The sequence below is a fragment of the Rhinopithecus roxellana genome, chromosome 20, assembly GCF_007565055.1.
Source record: "Rhinopithecus roxellana isolate Shanxi Qingling chromosome 20, ASM756505v1, whole genome shotgun sequence".
Taxonomy (NCBI): Eukaryota; Metazoa; Chordata; class Mammalia; order Primates; family Cercopithecidae; genus Rhinopithecus; species Rhinopithecus roxellana.
Window position 1 is genome coordinate 17,170,119 of NC_044568.1, and position 26,357 is coordinate 17,196,475.

The window sequence follows — 26,357 nt, forward strand, 5'->3', positions numbered from 1 at the left end:
GAGAGGGCTAGGAAGCTCCCCTTCATTACCCTCCCCAAACTGCTCCTGTTGCCTTTTTTTTCATCTGAATTATAGGAAAGACCCTGGCTAATAACCTTTGAGGCATTGTTGACTGCTCTCTTTCTTTTTCTTTTCTTTCTTTTTTTGGTTTTCTTTTGAGACAGTCTCCCTTGGTTGCTCAGGCTGTAGTGCAGTGGTGCGATCTCGTGTCATCGTGTCACTGCAACCTCTGCCTCCCAGGCTTAAGCGATTCTCCTGCCTCGGACTCCCAAGTAGCTGGGACTACAGGCGTATGCCACCTCGCCTGGCTAATTTTTGTATTTTTAGTAGAGACGGGATTTCACCATGTTGGCCAGGCTGATCTCGAACTCCTGGCCTCAAGTGATCTGCCATTTCAGCCTCCCACGAAAGTGTTGGAATTACAAGTGTTGGCCACCACACCCAGCCCTCTGTGTTTAACGCCACAAATAGTACTTGCCACCCTAGGCCAAGTCACTACTTCTGGTTTGGATTATTGAAATGGTTTCCCATTTGGTCTTCCTGCTTCTGTCCTGGCCCCTATTTTTTGCACAGCAGCTAGAGGGATCTTTTTAAAACACAAGCTGTCAGATTGTATCATTCCTTTACTTAAAAAAAAAAAAAAAAAAAATCCCTCCAATGGGTCCCTATCTCATTAATATGATAGACTAACCCCTTTACAGTGAGCTATAAGGCTTTTCATAATCTGACCCACTGTTACTTTCCCAGTCTCATTTTCTGCTCCCTCCCCTTCCACATGTTAGACATGCTTTGACCTAGGGACTTTGTGCTTGCCAGTTAGTATCCATGTAGTTTGCACTCACTTCTTCAGGGTCTTTACTAGGGAGGCACCTAGTGAGGCTTTCCCCATTTCCCACCTCCCTTCATTGCTTTAGTTGTTCTTAGCACTTACATTTTATGTATTTTTCTTGTGTATTGTTGTCTTCCCCCTGTAGAATGTGAGGGGATTTTTATCTGTTTTGTTCCCTGATGTGTTCCTAGCACCTAGGTCTGACACACAGTAGGTGCTCAAAAAATATGAACTGGATGAATGTTGCTGGCACTCTTGCAGGCATGGGGATGCAGTGGTGAATGAGACAGGCCTGCCCTCATTGAACTGATATGCCTATGGAGGGTACCACTAGCAATAAAAGCACAGATAGGAAGTGTGATGTCAGGGCTGTTTCTTTTTTTTTTTTTTTTTTTTTTTTTTTTTTTTGAGACGGAGTCTCGCTGTGTCGCCCAGGCTGGAGTGCAGTGGCCGGATCTCAGCTCACTGCAAGCTCCGCCTCCCGGGTTCCCGCCATTCTCCCGCCTCAGCCTCCGAGTAGCTGGGACTACAGGCGCCGCCACCACGCCCGGCTAGTTTTTTGTATTTTTAGTAGAGACGGGGTTTCACCGTGTTAGCGAGGAGGGTCTCGATCTCCTGACCTCGTGATCCGCCCGCCTCGGCCTCCCAAAGTGCTGGGATTACAGGCTTGAGCCACCGCGCCCGGCCTCAGGGCTGTTTCTTAAAGGAGGACAGGGATATTTGAATAGAGACCTGCTTGAAATGAATGAGCAAGTCATGGAACTATCTGAGAGCACTGCTGGTAGGGAGTAGAGCAAGTGCAAAGCCTCTGCAGTGTGAGCAGCTGGAGATGTAGTGAGTCTGAGGGTCTGAACCAGCTTCTTGATGGACTGACATAGAAAATAAGGTTAATGGATGTGCCAAGGAGAGGGACAGGTTGGAGCAAAGATCCGAAGGTGAGAGGGGCCACTCCTCATGAAAAAGTTTATTTAAAGAATGTGGAGTTAGAAGGAAGATCTTTCACAAGGTGTGTTCAGGGAACAGGTCACTTTAATTCAACAAACATGTATCTGGTACCTATTATGTGCCAGACTTAATGCTGAAGACTCAGAGTTGAGCATCTGTGGACCTTACCATATAGGAAATTTGCCACTAGAGAGGGAGACATATGTGTGATGAAATAATCACAACTACTGCACTAGGGAAGAACAGTATAGAAGATTCAGAATAGTGTGGGAGGAGTTTGGCAAAGGTGAGACTTTCCCAGCTGGCTGCAGCGTACATAGGAGTTCCCCATGTGACAAGATAGGGTTGGGGATGTGTTATAGAGAGTGTGTACCTAGCACATACAGGAGTATGAAGGGAGGAAGCAGGCATCCCAAGGAATAGAGAATTACTAGGGTATAACTGGGGGAAGGCAGCAAGAGATGAGGGTAGTAAGGGTGGCAGTGTCTGTTCTATGGAGAGCACCCTTTATAGCTCTGTCAAAACACGAGCATCTTATTCTGTAGGGGATGGAAGGTGTCCCTGATGGACTTAAGGCAAGAAAGCATTTCAGAAAAACCTCCCTGACCATGGGGAAGCTGGTTGGAGGAACAAGAAGGCTTAGTCGGCATGCAAGTCAGAGAAGTGGCGAGAGATGAGGGTATGACTTTGCAAAAGGTTTGAGAAGTGGATCTTGAGATTGGTTGAGTGTTGAAGAGGTGAACGGGGACCCCGGGGTAACTCAAAGGTGGTTTCTGGCTTACTTGACTGCATGCTAATTGTTTTACCAAAAGAGACTGGGAACCCACGAGAAGGAAGCATTGGTGGTGGCAGTGGCTAAGGGGAGAGAAGTGATGAGTCTGATTTGGGACATGTGTAGTTTGAGGCACCCATGAGTCATCCAGGTGTAGGTATTAGGTGGACAGTTGGAAATACTGGCTTGGGAAAAGAGTTGGGCTGGACATAGAGATATGAGAATCCCCTTTGTTTTGGTAGGTTAGCGTCCTCCTAGCTCACTTATTTGCTTTATATTAATGTCTATTAATACCTACATCTCTTCTCCCCTAAATAACATAAAGTTTGAAATATTTTGTAGCTTTATACTTTTTTATAGCTTCAACAGTGTCCTCAAACAGCTAGATCCCCCATACACATTGCTAACTGCCAGAAGAACCTTCCTCAAACCTTGCCAGAAATTCCTACATTGATCTGTAAGGTACACCAAAGTTATAGTCTTCTCTTCCTTCATTCATTTAACACATATTTATTGAGCATTAGGTGCTGTTGTTCAGTGCACGAGGAATGGGGCTGTGGACAGACCAGACCAGGTTCCCAGACTCAAGGAGCCTATTAGGAGACAGACAGTAAATGAACAAACAGGTAGACATGTGATGCCAGAAATTGATAATGTGCTACCAGGAAGATAAAACAGAAATGTGGTAGAGTGGACAGTGGGACTGCTTTAACTGGGGTGTGCTGAGAGGCTTCTTTAAAAAGGAAACCTTTGAGCAGAGATTTGAAGGAAGTAAGGAGGTGAGCCAGGTAGGCATTTTGGAGGAGAATATTCCTGCAGATACAGAGGAAATAGTGACTGTGAAAGCCCTAGTCAGCAGTGTATTTAGCGTATTTGAAGAAGAGCGGAAGGTCGTAGGACCAAAGCACATAATCCTGGGGAAGAGTGGTAACAGAAGAGTTGGGTCAGGAGGCAGTCATGTAGGCCTCATAGCACAGGGTAAGGACTTTGGATCTCAGTCTGAGTGTTGAGGGCTATTGAAGGTTTGAGCCCCTTCAAAGGCTCCTTCCCAGTGTGGTGTGGAGAACAGACTGGGAAGTGGGAGGGGACAAAGAACAGGGAGACAGGAGGCTACTGTATCACCTAGATGTGACACATGAGAGTGGCTTGCATCAGGATGATAGTGGTAGAAGAGACAAAAAGTGGGTCTGACTCATGTATATATGAATAAATGTAGTGTAGAAATGAATTGCTTATGTAGGGTATAAGAGGAGAAAAGACGTCAAGGACAGTGTCAAGGTTTTAGGCCTGAGCAACTTCTAGCATGAAGATACCATTTACTGAAATGAGGATGATGGAGAAGTTCCAAGTCCCTGTTAGATGCTAGAACACGGCCTTCTCCTTCTAACCCCTCCCACTCCATGCACCTTACTCTCTGTGCCCATCTCTGTCTTTGTGACAACGGCTGTTGCCCCTGCTGAAAAACCCGTGTACCAGTCGGCTCCTTTGGACACGAGAGGTCTGCTGTGAGGATGACATTAGGTTATACAAATAAAGCCCATAGTGGGGACTCATACACAAACAGAGCTCAGGAGATGATGTTGGGCAAACAAATGAATGGAGTAAAAGGAATTTAGATGAGGGAAAATTTCTGTAGGTAATGTGTATTGAGGAAGACCATTTGGTAGGTAGGACTTGAGTTGGTGGTAATAATGATAGCTAATGTTTATTGAGTGGTTACTATGTGACAGGTGAAGGAGATACAGTTACTTTTCCATTTCACAAATGAGGTCCAGAGAGAGTAATTAATTTGGGCAGAGTCATCTAGCTAAAGAGTGAAGGAGCTGGCTGGAGCTCAGGGCTGCTGTGGAAGGTTGGGTAGGTGTTTCTTTTTGGGAAAAATGGCACAGGGCAGGACATGTACAAGGATGGTCAGGGACGAAGTAAATCAGGTGACTGGTACACAAGGTTTATTCTGGGAGGTAGAAAGTTAAAAGCAGTATCTCACCTGGATCCCTGTGCGTGGGAGCCAGTGAGGTTTTTTTGAGCAGGGGCAACAGCCATGTCAGAAAGAGAGATGGGGTTGGGCGCAGTGGCTCACGCCTGTATTCCTAGCACTTTGGAAGGCCAAGGCGAGCAGGTCACTTGAGGTCAGGAGTTCGAGACCAGCCTGCCCAACATGGTGAAACCCCATCTCTACTAAAAATACAGAAGTTAGCTGAGCGTGGTGGTGCGTGCCTATAGTCCCAGTTACTTGGGAGGCTGAGGCAAGAGAATCGCTTGAACCTGGTAGGTGGAGGTTGCAGTGAGCCGAGATCTCACCATTGCACTCCAGCCTGGGGGACAAGAGTGAAACTCCATCTCAAAAAAAAAAAAAAAAAAAAAGGAAGATAGAGTAGGGTGCATGGAGTGGGGGGCAGGGCTAGAAGGAGGAAGGCCATGTTCTAGCATCTAAGAAGGACTTGGACTTAAGGGAATGAAAGTCTGGCCTTGGGTGATAGTGATGGGGGTGAAAGCAACAGTTAGAGGATGTTGCAAAAATATGATTACCGCATGCCATTTAAATCTGTTTAGGAGCTGGGCGCAGTGGCTCACACCTGTAATCCTAGCGCTTTGGGAGACTGAGGCAGCGCATCACCTCAGGTCAGAAGTTCGAGACCAGCCTAGCTAACATGGTGAAACCCCATCTCTACTAAAAATACAAAAATTAGCCCAGCGTGGTGGCGCGTGCCTGTAATCCCAGCTACTCGGGAGACTGAGTCAGTAGGAGAATTGCTTGGACCCCAGAGGTGGAGGTTGCAGTGAACCGAGATCATGCCATTGCACTCCAGCCTGGGCAACCAAGCAAGACTCCATCTCAGAAATCAATCAATCAATCAATCAATCAATCTGTTTCGGTAATGAGAGTTTGGAGAGAGAGGAATCTCATGTTATCTGAGTCTATAGTATTTCATTTCCTGAGTTTTAGTTAGAGAGTAGCAATAGTTTGGATAATGAGGAATACCTACCTGCTTGCTGTGGAAAAATGTACCTACATGTGTTTGGTTTCTGAGTCTGAGAGTGGAGGGACACCTGTAAGTAAACAATCTGAGGGCACACAGAGACACAAAGGAGAAGGGACAGAAGCCAGGGGCAAAGGTGGAGGAGGAGTTGGCGGTGGATAACTGCATTTGGAGACATGGTGGGTGTGACAGTTATGTGCTTGAGAGGAGATGCACCAGTGGTGCCTGGAAACTCACGGTTGGAGTTTGAGTGCACGGGGGCACGTGTGGATTTGACAGTCATTTCCATTGAGGCTTCAGGGGCAGTGGTGAGACACACCCTCTGAAGTAGGGAATTCAGAGCAATATTAAAATTAACAAGTTATTCAGGAGATTGAGACCATCCTGGCTAATACGGTGAAACCCCGTCTCTGCTAAAAAATACAAAAAACTAGCCGGGCGACGAGGCGGGCGCCTGTAGTCCCAGCTACTCGGGAGGCTGAGACAGGAGAATGGCGTGAACCCGGGAGGCGGAGCTTGCAGTGAGCTGAGAGCCGGCCACTGCACTCCAGCCTGGGAGGCAGAGCAAGACTCCGTCTCAAAAAAAAAAAAAAAAAAAAAAAAAAAAAAAAAAAAAAAAATTAACAAGTTATTAAAAATTATGTGAGATCACATATACTCATGGAAAAGAATTTGCACTGATAAGGGAATCAAATGAAAAGTAGAAAAGTCTCCCAACTCTCACCTTCGTAATGCTAGATTGTTTCTTGCTAAGTTAGGGCTTTGTTTCTTGCTATTCCTTCTAAAAAACTGTGACTCAGCCTTAAGTATACTGCTCAGGGAATTTTTACACATTTTTCACTCTTGTGACCACTGTCCATATTGAGATACAGAGCATTTCTGGTACCTTGGTCAGCTCAGACCACCATAACAAAATACCAAAATACCTGTTGTTCTAGCTTAAACAGAAATTTATTTTCTCACAGTTTTGGAGGCTGGAAGTCCGAGATCAGGATGCCAGCATAGTTAGGTTCTAGTGAGGGCCCTCTTCCTAGCTGTTCACTGTGTAGTCACGGGCTTTCTTTGATGTGTATGTGTGGGGAGAGGTAGGTGGAGGAAAGAAAGCTTTCTGGTGTGTCTAAGGGCACTTATCCCATCCTGAAGATCCCACCCACGTCACCTCATCCAAGTCTAATTACTTCCCAAAGACCCCATCTCCAAATACCATCACATTGTGGGCTAGGGCTTCGACATAGGAATTCTGAGAGAACACAATTCAGTCCTTACTACCCAAAAAGCTCTGCTGTGCTTTCTCCCAATCAGCACTCTCCCAGGGATAACCAGTATTCTCATCTCTAGCGCCATAGATTAGTTTTTCTTGTTTTTAAGATCCATATAAATGGAGTCATACAGTGCTTTTTTTTTTTTTCTTCTTCTTCTTTTTGTATCTGGCTTCTTCAGCTCACTGTGATGTCTGTGAAATTCATCCATGTTCTGTGTAGTCTGTAGTTTGATCTTTTCCATTGCTGTGTGTTTACCAAGGTATGAATATACTGCCATAAAAAGCCCAAGTGGGATAATTCTGTACATGCAGTGGTTTTAAAATTATTATGGGAGGAACCCAGACTTTTGTTAGAATCTGCACACCTTCTGCCTCCCAAGATGTGACAACCAAAAATGTCTCTGGCTATTGCTGAGTGTCCCCTGTGGGGCAGAGTTGAGTAGCATTGGTTTAGAGAGAAGAGCAAGAGCCAGAGCCAAAGCCAAAGGCCTTTGGGGGCTGACTTGGCGATCTGCCCGTTTATGCTAGTTGTAAGACAGCTAATATTCCTAAGGTTCTCTGTACGGATAATTTCCATCACCACTAAAATGCGGCTGTTTCCCAGGAAGCATCAAGTAAGTTTATTAAAACATCTCACATTTGTAAATTCTTTAAGGTGAGCAGGCCCTTAGATACCACCTGAGCAACCCCCTCATCCAGAGAGGATCCAGCCCCAGGGTCAGAGGGCTGGTGTGGGATGGAGCCAAGCTGTAGTCCACAGCACTTTCTTCCCAGCTGGGCCTTCTGCAGGACTGGACAGCCAAAAGTTTAATAAAGTTACTTATGTGGATACTTTATTTTTCTTTGTGATGCCAGGTTATTACTTCTCTTTGCTCATTGAAGAGGAAATGATACAAGTGATATTTTATGTATCAGGAAAGCTGATACTATGCTTTCCTTATTGCAAATATTGAGTCATTGAGGGCAGTACTGCTACTAAATCACCCCAGTCTTTCTCTTCTGTCTAGGTTAATTTATTTTAGGTCTTTGTTTTCTCCAGAACTCTACCTTCTGAATAATGATAAGGTTTAACTCTTTTACTTAGTCTCACAGGGCTATAAAGAACTTTCCAACAACAATTTTTTTTTTTTTTTTTTTTTTTGAGACGGAGTCTCGCTCTGTCGCCCAGGCTGGAGTGCAGTGGCCGGATCTCAGCTCACTGCAAGCTCTGCCTCCCGGGTTGACATCATTCTCCTGCCTCAGCCTCCCGAGTAGCTGGGACTACAGGCGCCCGCCACCTCGCCCGGCTAGTTTTTTGTATTTTTTAGTAGAGACGGGGTTTCACCGTATTAGCCAGGATGGTCTCGATCTCCTGACCTTGTGATCCGCCCGTCTCGGCCTCCCAAAGTGCTGGGATTACAGGCTTGAGCCACCGCGCCCGGCCCAACAATTTTTTTTTTATCCTCTCCTCTCTCTTCCAGAGGTGTCTGAAACTGATGTCAAGATGTAATTTTTGGGGGGTGGTTGTAATTGACAGCTGACAGATAATAGTGAAAAGTGGAATGATATTGTCATCTAGCTAGTTTATGTATTCAAAAGATAGGAGAACAGAATCAATATTAAACTTTCGATACCTTGAGTGAGGTTTTTCTCATCAATCTTGGATGAGAAAAGAATCAAAGAATCAGAATCATTCACAAGAATATTGAACACCATTCTTGTGTTTTACTCCTGTCATAGTGCGATTAATAAGGTTTGAGGGCAAAGTTTCTGCTTAAAATTAAATGCTAAATTTCTTTTGAATCACACCTTCATTATGGAAGTCTGGATTTATAATAAAAAGCATATTTGATAGTGGGCAGTACAACATACATTTCAACATTCTAATTGTCTTCTAGAAGTTCTTACTTAATGATACAAAGTTGTGATTAAATAAGTTATAATTTGGGATTAAATATTTACTAAAAGATTTTTTGAAGCAGAGATGTTTATAATTAAATGATAAAATGTTGCCAAATTGGCAACTTTGGAAAAAAGCTAAAATAGCATTTTACAATGATATAAATCAGCAGAGTTTATAAGATACTTTTATGTATCAACAGCTCCTTGAAGTAGGTAGAAATTATCATTTTTGATTGATGAGGAAACTGAGACAGAGAAATTGGAGTTTTATCTCAGAGGGAGATCAGTTTATCTGCTAGTAAATGAACAGTCTGGATTGGAACCAGGTGTTTGGGTTCACAGTGTAATCTTCTCACCCATTCTGTCTAAAATACGTTTTTTTCCATTTCTTTTACTGTTATTAAAAACAGTACTGTTTAGTGTTATTTTACTGTTATTTGAAATTTTTTAAATAATCAAAAATAATTATTTAAAATAATCAAAAAAGGAAGAACATTGTCAGTTGTACATTTGGAAGAAAGGATATAAATAGCAACATCTGTTACTTTCTCTGATGTATATAAAATCTCCCCCTTTGACAACATAAAAAAAAATAACAGCGCTAACAACTGTTTTTTTTAGGTTGCATGATCTTTGAAGTTGAAAGAGACAATATTTGGGTATGTTACTACATACATTTTACTAAATTAGAATTCCTCAGTCAGTATTGTTTGATTATACTGAAATTCTGCAGGAAAATAGCTGGTGTCATCTCCCCATGCAAGTCAGTGATTGGAGAGAGATTTCTTTAACATGGAAGAAAAGACAGATGGCTTTGTCTTTATTCTTTCATCTTTTTCTCAGCCCTTTGTATTTCTTGGATAAATGTGCTGTTTGGATTGTGGGTGATAAGGAAAAGGGAAAATTCACATGGGTTTAATATGTTGCATTATACTTACAAAGAACAGTGGATTCCCTTTAGCATCCTGTGCATTAGGTCAATGGGACAGGCATCGTCATTTACAAAACAGATTTCTTCCCCAAATATGCTTTCCAAATGAACAGTTTAAAGAGGAAACGAGATGGCAACACACCTATTGTGTCACTCATTTTATCTTTTTAACAATGTTTTCATACTGGGGCCTAGTTAGGGTAGCTTACTTATCAAGTCTAGCTTCAATACCTTAGGCCCAAGGGTTGGCAAACTATGGCCTATGTGCCAAATAAACTAAGAAGGATTTTTACATCTTTGGATCCTTGGGAGGAAAAATATCCAGAGAAAAATATTTTATAACCATTTGAAAATTATATGAAACTCAAATTTAAGTGTTCATGATTAATGTTTTATTAAAGTACAGCCATGCCTGTTGGTTTACATATTATCTGTGCCTGCTTTCAAGCTACAACAGCACAGTTGAGTAGTTACTACAGAGCCTGGCCCACAAAGCCCAAACTATTCACTACCCGTCCTTTTACAGAAGAAGTTTGCTCACTCTTGCCCTAGGAGACTAGAAACTGGGCAAACGTTTGGCAGATATGTCTAGGATGGATGGCTCTGAGGCTCTTTTATAGCTTCCTTTGTTTCATTTTCTCTTTCCCTTTTTCAGCTTTGGTTCTTTATTTTTCTGGAACATATCCTGGGAGTAACATAGGCTTAAGTCTAGAGAACTAGTGAGTAATAGCTATTTCTGGGATGACGCAATGATTCCCCAGCTTGAGAGTCCGTAAGACCTGAGTAAAGGAAGAGAGGTATTCTACTTGTGGCTGGTGCTTTAAAAATAAACAGGCCGGGCGCGGTGGCTCAAGCCTGTAATCCCAGCACTTTGGGAGGCAGACACGGGCGGATCACGAGGTCAGGAGATCGAGATTATCCTGACTAACACTGTGAAACCCCGTCTCTACTAAAAAATACAAAAAACTAGCCGGGCGAGGTGGCAGGCGCCTGTAGTCCCAGCTACTCCGGAGGCTGAGGCAGGAGAATGGCGTGAACCCGGGAGGCGGAGCTTGCAGTGAGGTGAGATCCGGCCACTGCACTCCAGCCCAGGTGACAGAGCGAGACTCCGTCTCAAAAAAAAATAAAAAAATAAAAGAAACCAATGAACTAATAATATCAGAAAAGATATGTGAGATTTTAATATAATAAGCATGAATACTATAACAGACAAAGATTCAGACCATCTACAAAATCCCGAAGGGGCCACTCTTAGAAAATACTGATTTACAATGGTTTAGAAGTGTTTAGCTGTTTGAATATTTAAGTGTCTACTCTTCTCTGGCTCAATTAAATATTTAACATAGTTAATATATTTGGAATGTGGAAATGATTTTATTTTTCGTAAGACTCACATGTTAATAGTAAATGAACTGAAATTATTTTGTGCATTTTTGCTCTGCCTTTATATTTAGTTCATTTCACCTTATATGCAGTTTGGGCATTTTTTCCACCTCATTGATGAATGTTGATATGCCCTAAAGGGACATGTGTTTTAGACACTAAACGATAGGTGAACGCAGACCAGCATAAGGAAGTAGAAGTTTGGCCAGCCCTTGGTTTAGCTCTAGGTAGGAGCTCTCTCTTTCAAACTGTGGCTTTTACTTTTTTCATTTAGTTCATTTGCTCAGCATCCTCTAGGTGTGGTGAAGAGATCTACATTATGGGACCTTTCCACTGAGAACATTCCTTATTTTTAGCATAGTGGGGTATCCTACTGTAGCTTCAGAAAAAAGGCGGGTCATTGTCCTTTGCTTGGTGGCAGCAGTCAGGGCGGGGAGCTTTTTATTGAAGTGTGATACACAAATCATGAGTCTAGATTGACTAATTTTCTGAAAAGTGAGCACACTGTCAACCAATGGTTAGATCAAAAAACTGAAAATTGCGAGCCCCCTTGAAGCCATCCTCATCCTTCCGCTTCTGTCCTTCCCCCGACAAGTGTAACCAATCTTGCCTTCTAACAGCAGTGATAAGTTTGCCATTCAGTTTAAGGTTCTCAGTTGCCCAGGTTGTTGAGGAGTTTCTATGGAGGCTCGGTAGCACTTCTGCCAAATCCTACTTACAGGGAGAGTAATTTGTTGCCCAAGGCCCTGATACTTTGCGATGCTCTCTGAAGTGCCTGCCAGTGTTGCCTTGCCAAAGGATTCCCAACCACGCCCAGGAGCTTAGTCACTGCTGTCGTAAAGGAGCCCTAGTGCTGTTCCGCTGTCCCTGCTGGCCTTTTCCTGTGCAGCCCCACTTGTGCTGCATTGATTGCTCCGGGTCCTGCTTCCATGGTTTCTTAGTGTTGCTTCTTCCTCTGCCTCTCCTCCATAGTTCCCCAAGGATGCAGCTGGTGTCTAGGCTGCATGGCCAGATTTTCCCAACGCAAGGCTTGGACTTCAGTTTTTTCCCCCATAGATCGTTTTAATTGTCTCTACTGGACAAAGCTTACTGAGGTTATTTTCATGATTAGTTTTTAGTCTTTTGGTCAAAGTTGATTTAGTGGTTTAATCTCTATATTTTGTGGCTAAATTGATATTTTGTGGTGGGGATAAAAATTGTCCTAAATTTATGAAATTAGGCATAAATTGAAGCATTTTAGTGCAGTGGGATGATGAATACATCAAAGTATAGATTTAGTTGCACAATGAGGGTAGCAAAAAATGTATAAATTTGGAAACTTTAATTAAACTTTTTTGTATAATTAATTTCTACTGGTTGAATAATAATGCAGGACAGATCCAGTTTTTCCCAAAAGTAGTATTTCATACATACCTCTCTTTTCTGCTGTGCAGATGTAGAACAAGCTTATTTTCTCTTTACTCCTACCCTGAAGTTTTGTAGCAAAATTCTTTTTTTTTTTTTTTTTTTTTTGAGGCAGAGTCTCGCTCTGTCGCCCGGACTGGAGTGCAGTGGCCGGATCTCAGCTCACTGCAAGCTCCGCCTCCCGGGTTTACGCCATTCTCCTGCCTCAGCCTCTCGAGTAGCTGGGACTACAGGCGCCCACCACCTCGCCCAGCTAGTTTTTGTATTTTTAGTAGAGACGGGGTTTCACCGTGTTAGCCAGGATGGTCTCGATCTCCTGACCTCGTGATCCGCCCATCTCAGCCTCCCAAAGTGCTGGGATTACAGGCTTGAGCCACCGCGCCCGGCCGCAAAATTCTTTCTATATGTGTCTGTTTCTTTTGGTTTCTAATTCTGTTCACCTGGTTTTTGGTCTTGATATTTAGAGGGAAAGCACCAGTCTGGACCAAGTGTGATATGAATTCATGCCATTTAGACTGTCACTGCCTTATGCTGTGCTGCCTCAAAAATGTTAAGTATCATTTGGTAGTCTGATACCAACTGGAAGGGAATGTTTTTGTTCAGGTCTCTGCTTGCTAGTGGGTGCCCGTTTGGCAAGGGGGTGCAGGAAGTCTTTGAGAAGGACAGACTCTCACCAACGGAAGAAAAAACCCCTCCTATTTATTCAAAATATGAGTACCTACTATGTGTCAGGCACTTCTACTGTTGTAGAAGCTTGGGGTACGTCAGTGAACAAAACACTGCTTGTGCAGCTTATATTCTCGCAGAGGTGACAGACAGTAAAGGATATGGGGGATTGCTGGGGTGGCTTGTACTTTTAAATAGCTTTCTAGGGCCGAGCGCGGTGGCTCACGCCTGTAATCCCAGCACTTTGGGAGGCTGAGGCGGGCGGATCACAAGGTCAGGAGATCGAGACCATCCTGGCGAACATAGTGAAACCCCGTTTCTACTAAAAATACAAAAATTTTAGCCGGGCGCGGTGGCAGACTACAGGGTCACAGCTATTCGAGAGGCTGAGGCAGGAGAATGGTGTGAACCCGAGAGGCGGAGGTTGCGGTGAGCCGAGATCGCGCCACTGCACTCCAGCCAGGGTGACAGAACCAGACTTTGTCTCAAAAAAAAAAAAAAAAAAAAAAAAAAAAAATAGCTTTCTAGGTTGGCCTCAAAGGCAGGGTGATAGGTGAACTGAAACAGATAGGGAGTCAACCTTGAGAGTTTCTGGGGGAGGAACATTCCAGTAGAGGAAACACGGAGTGCAAAGGCTGTAAGGCAGGAATGTGCCTGATCCGTTGGGGACCAGTAAAGAGGCCCCAGAGTGGCTGGCACCTGTGAAAGGAGTGGAGATAGGGCTGGAGATGAGTCTGAGTGATGAGGGGAGGTGGGGCCCCTTTTGTAGGGTTTCTTTCTGTATAAGAGGTTTAAGCAGGAGGCATGTGATCTGACTGTAAAAGGATCAGTGGTTGCTGGGTTGCTATAGACAGACTGTGGGAGGCAAGGGCTGAAGCTGGGAGGTTTGGGAGGGAGACTGCTGAGAGAGTCTAGGGAGGCAGCTTGGATGTGGGGAGGTGGCTAGGTAGAGATGGCGAGGACAGGCAGATTCTGGATGTATTTTGAAGATAGATTTGAAGGGCTTTGTTGGTTGATTGGATGTAGGATATGAGTTATGGGCCATCATGGGTTGGTCCAAACAACTGAATAATGAAGTCTTCACACACTGAGAAGGCCAAGGGGCAGGTTTTGTGGATGAAAAGTTAGAGCCCAGTTTTGGGATATTACGTTTAGGATGTTGTTCAGAGATTCAACCTTTATTTTACCATTGTCAAAACCATTATATATAATTAACTTAAAAAAATCTTTATTAGACCATGTTAAAGTAAATGACTGATTTTGTATTAATTACTTATACCAAATTCATTGCTCAAAATATTTGGGGTGGGCTGGTCATTTGAGAAGCTGAGCATTTCCTTTGTCTGACATAGGAATAAAATATTAGATGTATTTCTTTCTTCCTTTATCTTTCTTTGTCTTCTTTTTTTAATCATGGAAAAGTTTTGTTTCTTTCGGTTCTTTATTTAGGGATTTCCAAAGTTTTCCTCATGAAAGAAAAAAGTGTTTTCTTTTCCTTGACTCTGTTAGAAAAATTATTTTTATCTTAGAGTAAAAATAATGGGCGGGGGGGCGGGGGTGGGGTGGGGATCCGAAGAAGGGAATGCTTTGCTTTTCTTTTCCCTTTCTGGTGAATGACCATGGTTTTGTGTAATTAGTAGAATGTCATTGGCCTTGAACATTCCTGAGAAAACAACATTTCTCTGTCAGGGCGGAGTAGTTGTTTAAAAATGCCCCTCTCCTCAAAATTCTTGTGTTTCTTCCTCTCTCCCTGAGGATACCTTCCTAATTCTCCCATCCCCATTTTCTCACAAAAAAAGATTGCAAATTACAGCCTGATTATATTGGGTCAAAAAAATTACAATGTTTGTTTAGAAACTTGAGGTTAAGAGTTATTTTGTACGTTAATTTTTGTTGAAGATTAAAGTCAGCTTGGAACTTCACAAAGAATACCGAAGTGGCTTTATGTTTACTCCAGCTGAGTTATTTTTGTTTTACCCTTGTTCCCTTGCCTTTAAAGTTAATGTCCTTTAATGCTCATTTTTAAAAGTTCTTAATGGATTTATGGCAGTAACAGTGTCCTTTTGACAATTAACCTGTGCTTCGTAGCTGACGTATAATTATTCGCCAACATGACAAAACCCGTCTCTACTAAAAATACAAAAAAGCTGGTAGTGTCACCCCAGTTGGGTATGGTGGTGCACACTGTAATCCCAGCTACTTGGGAGGCTGAGGCATGAGAATTGCTTGAATCTGGGAGGCGGAGTTTGCCATGAGTCAAGATTGCGCTACTGCACTACAGGCTGGCTGACAGAGCGAGACTCTGTCTCCCAAAAAAAGGAAAAAAGTATAATAAGAGCTATTGTACAAGTAATTTTTTTAACAAAAAATTTTCTTATTAACCTTTTAGCAATGTAATTTTTTTTTTTTTTCCCCAAGACAGTCTCACTCTGTTGCCCAGGCTGGAATGCAGTGGTGTGATCTCGGCTTACTGCAACCTTCCGCCCGCCCGCCCCCGCCCCCCGAAGTGATTCTCCTGCCTCAGCTTCCCAAGTAGCTGGGATTATAGGTGTGTGCCACCACACCCAGCTAATTGTTGTATTTTTAGTAGAGATGGGGGTTTCGCCATGTTGGCTAGGCTGGTCTCTAACTCCTGACCTCAGGCAGTCTACCCGCCTAGGCCTCCCAGAGTGCTGGGATTATAGGCGTGGGCCACCGTGCCCAGCCAATTTTCTTACCATGGTGCTACTTTTTATCTTCTGTTGATTTAATTAGTGGTAGGAGTTAAAAACATTCTCTTGGTCAAGAACCTTATATAAGAATAGTGCATTATATATTCTGTCCTATTGGCATTTCTCAAAGTAGCAGGTACAGTAACAAATCTAATGTCCTGAATGTCGTATATAGCAAGCAGGCACAGATCTGTGCTCTCAGTAACCTTGTAAGATAAAGAATGTATGATTGGAGACCTGGACTTGAGTATAAAAAAAAAAAAGAAAAAAAAGAATTTATTCTATGTTAGTGAAGGAGCAGGTGTATTAGAATAACAGTAGGGGAGAGAGGGAGAGTTAGTGGTGGTTAGTCCGAAGATTGCCTGTTTTCCTGGTCTTGGTTCAACCAAATCACAGTAGAGAGTATTCTCGGCATGTAACTCAGCCTCTGTGAACTGGAATTTGTTCTTTCTACTCAGGAGCCTCACAGGGTGGTTGTGAGGATCATTTGAGATAAGGTCTTACAAATTGCCTGGTGCTTTTGGGGTGGTAGTGCTTTTCTAAGATGGGTGAAGAATAAGAGGTATAAGGTGACTGTTCTTTAAGCCTCCTAGAGGTTGCCACAGTGATTTCCATTTCCTTATCTGCTTTGAGTCTGTGGAAGGAGGCAGGAATTCTGGTCCGTGACTTGATATCCATGCATTTGTTCTGATGGCAGAAATCAGTCTTCGGGCTGTCAATATGCACAGAAATGATCTGTTTTTTCACAGCCTGACTCATTTTCTCTGTCAGGCCTGTTCTTGGGCTATGTTCAGGAACAAATCCTGCTTGTTGATGAGCTGTGTCCTCGTCTGTTTACAAAAAGTTCTGCTGTTTTGTTAAGCTTGTAACAGATTCAGGCAGTGTTTGAAACCTGTCTTTCCCTTGATTTAGATCTTTTCATTTTTTCTCCCATCTAGGATCTGCATCTCCAATGGATACTGAGGGGTTTGGTGAGCTCCTTCAGCAAGCTGAACAGCTTGCTGCTGAGACTGAGGGCATCTCAGAGCTTCCCCATGTGGAGCGGAACTTACAGGAGATCCAGCAGGCGGGCGAGCGCCTGCGTTCCCGTACCCTCACACGCACGTCCCAGGAGACGGCAGATGTCAAGGCGTGAGTACTGGTAGGGAGGCCCCTTTACTACTGGGTGGCTTGGGGGCAGGATCTGTTTCTTCTTTCCTGCCTTGAATTCAGATCCAATCTGTGAATGACAGCCACTAGCCAGATTCTTGGGAACTCAGAAAGGTTTTATAAAAGGACAGCAGCCTTGGTTTGTTTCCCTGCTTCTCAGGTTTTCTAGCCTGACTGATATCACAGGGAGAGATGATGAGCTGATATCACAGGGAGAGATGATCACAAGGTGGGAGGGGGTAAAAGAGTTCTGTCATGCTGAATCTGGTCACAGTAGTTCCTGCTTGAGGTCAATGACTGTTGGGTCATAAATGGCTCCTGTTATGTTAATACATATGGGCCCCACAGATAAGTTACCTTCAAAGCCAGAGAGCACTCAGTGATGAGGACAGGTTTTAAGAGCATTTGGAAGAAATTGATGAGCAGTTAGTGATGTGAAACCATCCAAGTGAGGAGTGATTCTGTCTGCTTGTTGTCACTGACCCGGGAGGCTGCTTCTGAAAGGCCTTGGAAATACAGTGCCCCCAGCTGATTGTAGAACAGGAGAGTGAGTGAGCCCCAAGAGAGTGCAGCTGGGGAAAAGTGCTGACTGACTGGGCTGGCAGCCACTGCTGCCACACAGCATCAGTTGGGCTGTTGATTCCACAAACATGTGTTTAGGATCCACGCTGTGCCAGGTCTGGACTATCTCTGGGGCGACAACCATGAATTAGACATGGTTCTTGCTCTCAAGGAACTTATAATGTGGGGAGTGGGGCAGAAAAAAACTATGCTGCTTTCCTTAAGAGATGTGATTTACCGATTATTTACTGTGTGTTACAAGCTTGGCTAGACTTAAGATTTTGCTTAATTTTCACAACCATCATTAGGCTACAATCTCCACATTACAGTTGAGCAACAAAGGCTCAGAGAAGGCAAGTAACTTCCAGATCACACAGCTGGCGAGTGGTAAAGTAAGGATTCATACCTAGTGAGGTTGACTCCAGAGCCCATACTCCTCTGATTGTGATGGAAGGGCATGGGAGGATGGAGAGGGTGCTGCTACTTGTGCCTTTGATGGGTCTGGAAAGACACTGAAATTCTGTGCAGGAAATATGGGAAATTGTCAGTCATCTCCTCAATCTTCATTCCTTGAACTTGAGAAAGAACTAAGTGCTAGTGTTAACGTGGGACATTGTCTGCTCTAAGCATTTAACAGATGTCACGGGAGTATTATGTAGGAGTGGGCTACATTCTTGTTCTTGAGAGCTGAATGTTTTGGCTGCTCTGTCGAGTCAGTAAGGATGTTGTGGAAATTCTTCTGTAGGCCTCCCCAAAATGTTATTTTCTAAAATAACTAGTTGGTTTTGGTTCTGTTGGCATTGGTAAAGGCAAGTCAGAGGAACCCTGGCAGGGATTTTTCACCCTGCAGCCTTGCAGCTAAGTGCAGCCAACTGCTTCCCTACATTGCTTTTTCACAGCCCAACCAGACTTTAGACACTTCTGCTAACTTGCCTTCCCTGTAGGCTCCTTACCTGCTTCTCCTGGCTGCCTATGGTTACCCCCAGTCTTGAGCATGCAGGCTTTGTGCTGTATGCAAAAATGCTGCTGAAGTGAAAGGCCCATGATGTCAGCTGAGTTGCTATAGTTATAGTTTAATTGCATCAGCTTTACAACCTATTAAGAGCAAAAAGGGAAAATGTTTTCTTGGTAACAATTATCAGTCATGCTCTTTTTCTTGTAAATTTCCATTCTTTTTCATCTCTTTCTACCTCAAATTCATTATTTTAGGGAGGAGGAAGTTGGAATGTTGAAAGAATGGTTATAGGGTGGGGCAGGTGCTTAAAAAGAAACCAAAGGGCTGATGACTGTATTTTTCCATCTTCTTGATAGGCAGAGACATAAAGTGTGGTGTGAATATTTTAGTACATACAGTATGAGGGCAGAAGAGAAAACTAAGTAGGAAAAATTTTCTTACATGAAATAAGTTTTGAAAGAAAATTCTGTCTTTAAGATTTTAGATTATAGATTTAAGATTGAAATATTATGTGCCAAATTTATTTATTTGTCCAAATACATTGTGTTGAATATTTTGTTTTAGAGAATAGCTTTGGTAACTTTTTTTATGTGTGTCTTTGATCTTTTAAAATTGTTCAATTTTTTCACACATGAAGAGTATGCCTAACATATATAAAGATGTAAATCTGGGTTTGCAGCCCATGAGCTACATCCAGCCTTAAAGTTTTATAGGAACACAGCCAGGCTTATTTGTATTGTCTGTGCTGCTTTTGTGCTACAGTATGAGAGTTGAATAGTTTTAACAGAGATCATGTCCCCTACAAAGCCTGAAATGTTTACTATATGCTGTTTACAGAAAAAGTTTGCTGACTCTGGTATACATAATAAAATGAATGAATACTCATATGCACATTGATCAACTGAAACAGAATATTGAGCTTGGTGCCATGGCTCATGCCTGTGACCCCAACACTTTGGGAGGCTGAGGGAGGTGAATCGCTTGAACTCAGGAGTTCAAGACCAGCCTGGACAACATGGCAAAACCCATCTACAGAAAATTAGCTGAGCATGGTGACACGCACCTGTAGTCCCAGCTACTCGAGAGGCTGATGTAGGAGGATTGCATGAGGCCAGGAGGTCAGAGGGTGCCCATCATCAATTGCATACCTCTCTTTTCTCATCAAATATGCTGCACTAGATTTTTCCATTCAAACTCTGAAATCAGACAACTTGGAGGTCTATAAAGGAAAAGCCAGTAGTCAGTCTTTCTCCCTAACTTTGTCATCCAACGTAACCAATGTTATTAATTTGCTTATTTGTTCACATACTTCTCCATGTTCATGCAAAGCATATATAAACATTTATTTTCCCAAAGTTTTACAGCACATTGTAACTCTCCTTGTGATAATACTATAAGCTGTTGTTTAAGCTCTTACTGTCAGGCGCTGTGCCACACACTTTATACGCATTATGTAATTTCTTTTAAAAATAACCCTATGAAAGTGTTATGTGTGTTTTAAACTTGAGGAAAGTCAATAGTGAGTGGCCAGGCTGGAATTTCAAATCCAACTTAGTAAGAATTCCTCATATTTGTATGGTACTTTTCAGTTTCTGAAGGATTGTCATAGGCACTGTCCTGACTAGTCTGCAGTGCCTGAGAGGTAGGATAGGCATTTTTCCCCACATTTAACAGAGGAAGAAACTGAGGCTTGGAAAGGTGATGTATCCAAGATTTTCAGTAAGTGACAAGTGAGACTTGAACCCAGGCCTTCTGATGTTTTATGTGCTTCCCGTGTATGCTGGGAACAGTCCTTGTCCTTTTACTCTCCTGGAACTAGAAGGAGACTCCAGCTTCTGTGACTTTCTGCTCATGGGGGACCGCCTGGCTTTTGGAAATTGAAGCAGTTAGAAGGCAGGGAACCTTCTAAGGATTTTTCCACCCTTACAGACTGAAAGTTTCTAGTACAGGCTTTATTTATAAAGCCATCCCTGTCCTAGGTTCCCTGTCTCCTTCATCAGTCCTTTCTCTCCCTGCATATGCATCGTATAAGCCATATACTGCATAAGCCACACACTGAACAGTTTCTACAGGTGTCCACCACTTAAATGACCTTTCTTTTCTAACAATTCTAGTAGCTAATTTTTAAATTCTGAGGTTCTCAAAATCCTGGTATACGTTAAAATTATTTTGGCACTGGATACATTCTTATGTGTCTGGTAGAGTACAGCACCATGGGACAAAATTTAGACATAGCTAGCAAAATTGACCCAGCAATTCCACTTCTAGGGTTTTGTCCCAAAGATATACTGGCAAAAAACACCCAAGAAAACCCTGTGCACAAGGATATTCATTACAGCATTATTTGTAATAGCAAAAATTGAAAACAAATGTCCATCAGTAGGTGACTAGTGGAATAATGTAGTATGTCTATGTAGTGGAGTACTCTTCAGTAGAACAAAGGAATGAGAGTATACAGTAACATGGAGTGATTCCAGGACATATTAAGTAAAAAATGCAGGGTAGAGAAAAGTGTTTAGTACTCTATCATTTGTATAAGAAAACAAGTGAAAGACATCCCATGTTCATGGATCAGAAGACTTAATAGTAAGATATTAATATTCCCTAAATTGCTGTACAGATTCAACACAGTCTCTATCAAAATCCCAGCTGGGATTTTTTGCAGAAAGTGACTAGTTGATTCTGAAATCCATACGGAGATGCAAGAGACCTAGAATAGCCAAAACAATCTTTAAAAAGCAGAAGAAAGTTGGAAGAATCACACTTGCAATTTCAAAATTTACTACAGAGTCACAGTAATTAAGACTATGGTACTGGCCTAAGGACAGACATGTAGATTGATGGAATGGAATTATTAATCCAGATAAACCTATGTGTCTGTGATCAGCTGATTTTCAACAAGGGTACTTAAACCATTCAGTGTGAAAAGAACAGTCTTTTTCAACAAGTGATGCTAGGACAGTCATGTCAAAAGGACCCAGAAACCAAGTTGAAGAGGCTTCTACTGGCCAAAGATGAGATGATTTGATCATCGATTAGGATAATAATTGCATTGGATTGAAACATATCAAATATGTTTAAAATTTATGAGTTTATATACTAAAACAAAACTCATTGATTGCCTTTGGAGAGTACTAAAGAACCAACTCATTATTCAGGGTAATTACATAGTTGATTTTAGAGTTTCTTGGAATGGAAGTGTTCTAGCTAATAAAGGAATTAGGATATTAGGATACCACCATTTTGCAACCACTGAGGAGTAAATGGATCTAAGCAATCATCATCAAGACTGCAAATATTTCAGGTGGACATAACCAGATATTAAATACCTCTTGATGTAAAGTATATAGTAATCTAGCCATAAAAATAGTGCTACCTCAATCTAATCAAACCCTTGGAACTTTGAATTTGCAGGAAATACAGAGGACAAAGGAGCATGTTAAATGATATCATGGGGATTCCGTCAGTAAAACGTTTTCTGTGGGAAACTATAGAATTGCTACTGTGAGTGCAGTCAGTGGATCAACAGCATCGGCATCAACCATGAGCTTTTTAGAAGTGGAGACTCTCAGGCCCCATCCCAGACCTATTAAATCAGAATCTACATTTTTAACAAGGTTTCCAGGTGATTCATATGCACTTTTTTTTCTGTTCTGTACCTTTGTCATCACATGTACATTTAAAGCTTGAGTAACACCGCTTTACAAGATAAATAATCCAGAGTCTTCAACAAAGAGATTATAAGAAAAAAAATGAGATGGAGGGGCAACGTGTTGATGAAAAGAGATTTAGGAGGCATATTAATCATCCACAAGTAGAGACCTTATTTGGATTTCATTTAAACAAACACAAATTTAAAAGTTGTGAAAAAATTAGGCAATATCTTGGATATGCTTCAAAATAAGCATATTTGTTGATAGAGAGAAATAGGTAGGGATGTAGATGAAACAGGGTTGACTACGACATGCAGATTGTTGGGGCTGGGTGATGGGTATAAGGAGGTTTACTATTTTAATTTTTTTGTGTGTGTGAAGAAAAGAAGTTTAATTGATTCACATTTTCACAGGGTGTACAGGAAGCCTGGCTGGGGAGGTCTCGGGAAGCTTATAATCATGGCAGAAGGTGAAGGGGAAACAGGCACATCTTCACATGGTGGAGCAGGATAGAGGGTGAAGGGGAAAGTGCTACATACTCTTTAACAACCAAATCTTATGGGAACTCACTGTCATGAGAACAGCAAAGGGGAAGTCTGCTCCCATGGTCCAGTCATCTCCCACTGGGTGCCCCCTCCAACGTTGAGGATTACAGTTCGACATGAGATTTGAGTGGGGACACAGAGCCAAACCATATCATTCCACATCTACCCCCTCCCAAATCTCATGTCCTTGTCACATTTCAAAGCACAGTCATGGCTTCCAAACAGACCCCCAATGTCTTAACTCATTCTAGCATTAACTCAAAAGTCCAAGTCCAAAGTCTTATCTGGGACAAGGCATGTCTCTTTGCCTATGAGCCTGTAAAACCAAAAACAAGTTAGTTACCTCCAAGATACAGTGGTGGTACAGGCATTGGGCAAATGTTCCCATTCCAACAGGGAGAAATTGGCCAAAACAAAGGGGCTACAGACCCCATGCAAGTCCAAAACCCCGGAAAGGTAGTCATTAAATTTTAAAGCTCCAAAATAATTTTATTTGACTCCATGTCTCACATCCAAGCACACTGATGCAATGGGTAGGCTCCCAAGACCTTGGGCATCTATGCTCCTTTGGCTCTACAGGGTACAGCCCCTTTGGTTGCTTTCATGGGCTAGTGTTGAGTGCCTATGGCTTTTCTAGGCACATGGTGCAAGCTGTCAGTGGGTCTACCATTCTGAGTTCTGGAGGATGGTGACGTTTTTCTCACAACTCCACTAGGCAGTGCTCCAGTGGGGACTCTGTGGGGGCTGCAACCCCACATTTCCCCTCCACACTGCTTAGTAGATTCTCCATGAGGACTCTGCCCCTGTAGTTGACTTCTGCCTGGATATCCAGACATTTCTCTACATTCTCTGATAGCTGTTTGGAGGCTCCCAAAATTTTGTGTTTTTAATTTTTTTCTATAATAGCTTTAAATGGGTGGGCCACTACAATGGCTGTAATAAAAAAGATAGTAACAAGTGTTGGTGAGGATGTGGGAAAATTTGGAATCTTTATACATTGCTGGTGGGAATGTAAAATGGTATAGTTGCTTTGGAAAACAGTCTGGCATTTCCTCAAAAGATTAAGCATAGGGTTATATGACCCAGCAATTCTGCTCCTAGGTATATACCTAAGAGAAATGGAAATGTATACTCACACAAAAACTTGTGCAGGAATGTTCATGACAACTTTTAAAAATGATAGCCAAAAGTGGAAATAATCCAAATGCCCATCCACTGATGAATGGATACATAAAAGGTGGTATATCCATGCAATGGAATACTATTTGGCAATAAAAAGGAATGAAGTACTAATACATGTTTCGACATGAATGAACCTTGAAAGCATTATGTTAAATGAAAGAAGCCAGTTAGAAAGACTGTATATTGTGGTTGCATTTATGAGCAATGTCCGGAACAGGCAAATATATAGAGACAGAAAGTAGATTAGTAGTTGCCAAGAGATGGGGGAGGTTTGAGGGGGAATGGGGAATCACCACCTATTGGTCAGGGGCTGCTTTTTGGGGTGATGAAAATATTCTAAAATTGATTGTAGTGATGGTTGTACAATTTTATGAATACATAAAAATCACTGAATTGTAGGCCAGGCATGGTGGCTCACACCTGTAATCCCAGCCTTCTGGGAGGCCAAGGTGGGTGGATCACTTGAGCCAGGAGTTCAAGTCCAGCTTAGCCAACATGGGGAAACCCCGTCTCTAGTAAAAATACAAAAATTAGCTGAGTGTGGTGGCATGCACCTGTAGTGCCAGGTACTGGAGAGGCTGAGGCACAAGAATTGCTTGAACCTGGGAACTGGAGGTTGCAGAGAGCTGAGATTGCGCTACTGCACTCCATCCTGGGCAACAGAGCAAGACTCTGTCTCAAAAATAAATAACCAAATTGTATACTTTAAATGATAAATTGTAAAGCTGGGTGCAGTGGCAAGCATCCTTAGTTCCTGCTACTTGGGAGGCCAAGATAGGAGGATCTCTTGAGCCCGGGAGTTTGAGTCCAATATTAATCACAACTGATCATAGTCGTTGGGAGGAAAGTTTGGACTAGGTTACTCCTGAAACTAGGTGATTCTAATGTGCAACCAGGGTTGAGACCCACTCTTTTTTTTTCTTTTTTCTTTTTTTAATTTTTAAAAATTTTACTTTAAGTTCCGGGATACACGTGCAGAATGTCCAGGTTTGTTACGTAGATATACATGTGCTGTGGTGGTTTGCCGCACTTATCAACCCGTCATCTAGGTTTTAAGGCCCACATGAATTTGGTATTTGTCCTAATGCTCTCCCTCTCCTTGTCCCTCACCCCCTGACAGGCTCCAATGTGTATTGTTTCCCTCCCTGTGTCCATGTGTTCTCATTGTTCAACTCCCACGTATGAGTGAGAACATGCAGTGTTTGGTTATGTGTCCCTGTGTTAGTTTGCTGAGAATGATGGCTTCCAGCTTCATCCAGGTCCCTGCAAAGGACATGAACTCATTCTTTTTGATGGCTGCATAGTATTCCATGGTGTATATGTGCCACATTTTCTTTTACCAGTCTATCATTGATGGACATTTGGATTGTTCCAAGTCTTTGATATTGTAAATAGTGCTGCAGTAAACATATGTGTGCTTGTGTCTTTATAGTAGAATGATTTATAATCCTTTGGGTGTATACTCAGTAGTGGGATTGGTGGGTCAGATGGTATTTCTGTTTCTAGATCCCTGAGGAATTGCTACACTGTCTTCCACAATGGTTGAACTAATTTACACTCCCACCAACAGTGTAAAAACATTCCTGTTTCTCCACAGCCTTGCCAACATCTGTTGTTTCCTGACTTTTTTAGTAATCGCCGTTCTGACTGGCGTGAGATGGTATCTCATTGTGGTTTTGATTTGCATTTCTCTAATGATCGGTGATATTGAGCTTTTTTTCATATGTTTGTTGACTGCATAAATGTCTTCTTTTGATAAGGGAGACCCACTCTTATACAGAGTTAACTATTTAGGATTATTAGAGGAGAGAGGAAATATATGGCAACCTAGAGGGAAAGCCCCAGGAATGACATCATAGTTGACCTGGAAGAGACAAAAATCTATAGGAAGGAACCTCTGGGTAAATGTAATCTGTTGCTGTAGTATTTATTGGATTAGAACTACATATGTGAAATTCTTTCTCTTCTCCAATAAGTCTGTTAGTTCAGGATTGAAACTTTTAGGTGTTATACCTGTAGGTATACTGACTATTAAATTACTCAAAGTGAACACAAATGTTATCAGTGAAAGTTTTCAGTACTAATTTATAATCCAGAAACAGTCTACAAATTAATGGACTGGATATGGTGGTTCACGCCTGTAATCCCAGCACTTTTGGAGGCTGAGACAGGAGGATCGCTTGGCCAGGAGTTTGAGACCAGCCTGGGCAACAGAGCAAGACCTTGTCTGTAAATAAAATAAAATAAAATTAATTGATTTCCCCTAAGTTTCTTTTTTCCAGAGAGTGTTCTAGATATTAGTGCAATCTTTTCTTTAAAAAAACAACCCTTACATTGTTACCTTGCCCCAGGTGAGTAGAAATAAAGCTAACTATATTATTTCCATTTCTCTTCAAAAGCATTTACTGGTCAGATAACAGCCTTCTATATTATTAGACTGGGCAGCAGAGAGGGAACCTGCAGATGTGCTGAAGATGGTGTTTGGCTTTTGAAGGGAAGCCATGGAGAACTGACCTTGAATTCTGGTTTGATTGCTCCTGGGCAAATC

The 26,357-nt window shown here is 42.3% G+C and overlaps 1 protein-coding gene across 3 annotated transcripts in view; it reads left to right on the forward strand.

The window, feature by feature from the left end:
* NUP93 (nucleoporin 93) overlaps positions 1-26,357 on the forward strand; it is a 116,295-nt gene that overhangs the window by 1,169 nt on the left and 88,769 nt on the right. For all 3 annotated transcript variants that reach the window (XM_030924876.1, XM_030924877.1, XM_010365454.2), the window contains exon 2: positions 16,703-16,895. In XM_030924876.1, coding sequence (XP_030780736.1) covers positions 16,717-16,895 — 179 coding nt within the window. In that variant the 5' untranslated portion in view covers positions 16,703-16,716. The remainder of the gene's footprint in view (positions 1-16,702; positions 16,896-26,357) is intronic.